Raw genomic sequence first — 2,965 nt, forward strand, 5'->3', positions numbered from 1 at the left:
CCCCTTTGTCGGAGCCACCCCATGTCTGCAAGGCAGAGGGGGGCGCGCCCCATACGCGCCAGGCCCTCCCCGCCAGAGATCCTTCATGCTGGGTTTCCCCCCACCCCCGGGCGCCGCACTCGACAGGCGCCAAGAGGCGTGTTCCCCCGAGCACGAGGCGCCCCGGGGAGCGTGCATGCACTAGCGCGCGCGCGCGCTCGCATGGTGTCGGGCCCGTGGTGGTGCGGGGCGGCCGCGCCGGACGAGGCCATGTTCTGTCCTGCGCGGTGGGGGCTCCCCTCCCGGAGGAGAGGGGTGATAGCCCGTCCCGGTGCCGGTTCGTTGTCCTTGCAATCGCGGCATGCGGCTGGCCGGACGCTCCCCCGGTAGCTTGCGCCCGCTGCCACGGCGCCGGCACGTTTCGTCCCCGCCCGTGCGAGGCAGATGCCCCGCCCGACGGGCACTTGGGGCGGCGGACCGTTCTGGCCGCTTTCTCCCCCTCCCCTCCCCCCAAATCCCCGGGCCAGGGGCATCACACTCGCCGGGAAGCCGCCCCCCCCCCCCCCCCCCCCCCCGGCTTGAGTGCGCGCTGCCCGGGGTAGAGGGGGCTGCCCTTGCCGGGGAAATGCGCCTGACGAAGGCAGGACACAGGGGCGAGGACGTGGGGGCAGGCCGCCGCGCGAGCCCCACCACGGGCGGATGCTCGCCGGGTCCCCGGGCGCGGGGTCCTCGCGCCGTCGACCCCCTCCCCTCCGTGCAGGCTCCTCTCGGGAATGAAGAAGGCAAATGACGGACGCTCGCTCACATCGGGGGGGGGGGGGGGGTGTTTCGCAAACGCTCCGCCCTTCCCCCCTCGCCCGAGCCTTCGAGAGAGAGAGAGAGATGCCGGCCCCCCTGGCGCAAGAGAGCCAGCTGATCAGGCGGGCGTTCTGCCCATTCATGGCTACGCGGATCAATTACCCCCGAGGAGCACCGTGGGGCCGTGTCGCGAGGCGCCCGGCAGGGTTGCGCGATCACGAGACCCAGGACAAAATACACACGTGGTTCAGCATTGCGCCGCGAAGCCGGACCAGCTCCCTGGCATGTGGTCGACCCGTCGGGCCACACCTTCCCCGGAGGGCGGGGCGGGCGGGGGGCAGGCAAGGGCGGTGGTGTGCCGAACAAGTCATTTATGCCCCCCTCCCTGCCGGCTGGCGCCCCTCTGGGACTTGTCTGCAAGACCAGAAGCCGCGGTATCGGGCCCGGTGCGCGTGTCGCGGCGGCTCGTGTCCATCTGGCTCCTTCTTCGCGGGCCAGCGACCCCCCCCCCCCCCCCCTCACAGGCGGGGAGGGGGGTCGCGTGCGCAACGCGCGCGCGCGTTTTCCCTCCCTCTCCAGTGCTGGACAGTCCTTGTGGGGGGTTTCGTGACAGATTGATGTGCCTCGGCGTCGTCTCCCCGGCAGGACACCTCCTGCTCGCCTGCATCCCCCTCCCCTCCCCTTTCTTGCTCTCCTCCCCCCTCCCCCCTCCCACACAGCTCCCACAGCAAGTACCCCCTTCGCTCCTGCCCTTCGCTCCTGCCCTTCGCCCCTGCCCTTTGCCCTGTCCCCCGTCATTCCTGCCAGGCTCCTTCCTAACACAGCCGCCAACACCCGCGCGCTCCGATTCTCTCTCTCTCTCTCTCTCTCTCTCCCTCCCTCCCTCCCTCCCTCCCTCGCTTTCGTTCTCCTCTTGCCCAGGCGCTGGGTTTGCCGCCGCCGCCGGACGCTCCCCGAGATGGCTTCCCTTTTCTGCCGCCGCTACGCGCAGGCGCTGCTGCGCCGCAATGCCCCCAACCGGGCGTACTCCACTGCCGGGCCCAACACTCCGGCCGGCCCGACCGGCACCGCTGGCGCCACTGCTCCGCCTCCGCCGGCCGCTGGTACCGGCGCTGCTGGCGCCGCTGCCCCGCCTCCCCCCTCCGGTGCCGCGGCCGCGGCCGCTGACGTCGGCGCCGGTGCCGCTTCGAAGAAGCCCTCGACCGGCCTCTTCGAGTTCCCCTCCATCGCCGAGGCTGATGCCCTGGCCAAGCAGCAGGCCATCGAGAAGGCCGCCCGCGCGGCCAAGAACAAGAACAGCACCGCACTGAAGGTGACCAAGGTCTTCTTCCTTGGTATGACCATCCTGCTCACGGCCCAGGTGGCCGACCTCTTCGGTATGTCCCACGCGTGGCGAGACCACGCCACCGCCATGCCACCGCCATGTCACCGCCCTCCCCCGCCCCCCCCCCCCCACCTTGCGCCGTTTGTTGACCAGCTCCCGGGCTGTTTGCTGATTCTTCCTCCCCCCGCCCCCCTCCTTATCCCCGTGTCTCCCAGTGTCTGAGAAGACCACGATGATTGACGAGATCATCGGCTTCCGCAATGGCGCCCCCCCCTCCAAGGGTGCGTCTCTCCCTCCCCTCCTTTTGCTCCTGCCCCTCGGCATGGCAATGCGCGCACCAGCCCGGGGCCCCCCTCCATCCGTGGATATGATCCACTCACATTCTCACCACACCCACACACCCACACAGACCCTGTCACCTTCTCCAACGATGGCACTCCCCTGCCCCCCCCGCTCCTCCCGATGAAGGAGCGCGTGAGCAACCGCTTCAACGGTCTGATCCACGTGCGCCCTGTGTCACCCCGCCTCCCTGGCCGCCTCGCCGCCTCTCGCTCTGTCGCTTGTGCTCCTGACACCCGGCCCCGTAGTACTTCAACGACCCCCTGCAGGGCAACCTCCTGCCTGACCTGCCGCCCCCGGAGTACGCTCGCCCGTACACCCTTCTGGTGGAGCTGAAGGACCTGCTCATCCACTCGGAGTATACCGTGCGTGTACCGCATGGCCGCGCAGCTGCTCTTGCGCCGTCTCACATGTGGATGCCTCGCCTGCCTGCCTTCCCTTTGCTGCCTCTTTTCACCCCTGCCATCACACTCACCCCCCCTGTTCCTGGCCCGAAATCCTGGCCACTTCCTGCGCTCCTCCCCC

General features: G+C 69.9%; 1 protein-coding gene across 1 annotated transcript; it reads left to right on the forward strand.

Moving 5' to 3' along the window:
• Positions 1–1,735: 1,735 nt before the first annotated feature.
• On the forward strand, positions 1,736–2,805 carry H696_04100 (hypothetical protein). Its single transcript, XM_009497983.1, has 4 exons — positions 1,736–2,153; positions 2,317–2,382; positions 2,511–2,605; positions 2,689–2,805. The coding sequence occupies exon 1, from the start codon at positions 1,785–1,787 to the stop codon at positions 2,085–2,087; it is 303 nt and encodes a 100-aa protein (XP_009496258.1). The 5' UTR covers positions 1,736–1,784; the 3' UTR covers positions 2,088–2,153; positions 2,317–2,382; positions 2,511–2,605; positions 2,689–2,805.
• Positions 2,806–2,965: the final 160 nt, after the last annotated feature.

The sequence above is a fragment of the Fonticula alba genome, assembly GCF_000388065.1.
Source record: "Fonticula alba strain ATCC 38817 unplaced genomic scaffold supercont2.6, whole genome shotgun sequence".
In the NCBI taxonomy this organism is placed as follows: Eukaryota; order Rotosphaerida; family Fonticulaceae; genus Fonticula; species Fonticula alba.

Bases quoted from the DNA above. Each gene is read 5' to 3' on its own strand.
- H696_04100 (XM_009497983.1), top strand. From the start codon at position 1,785: ATGCCCCCAACCGGGCGTACTCCACTGCCGGGCCCAACACTCCGGCCG.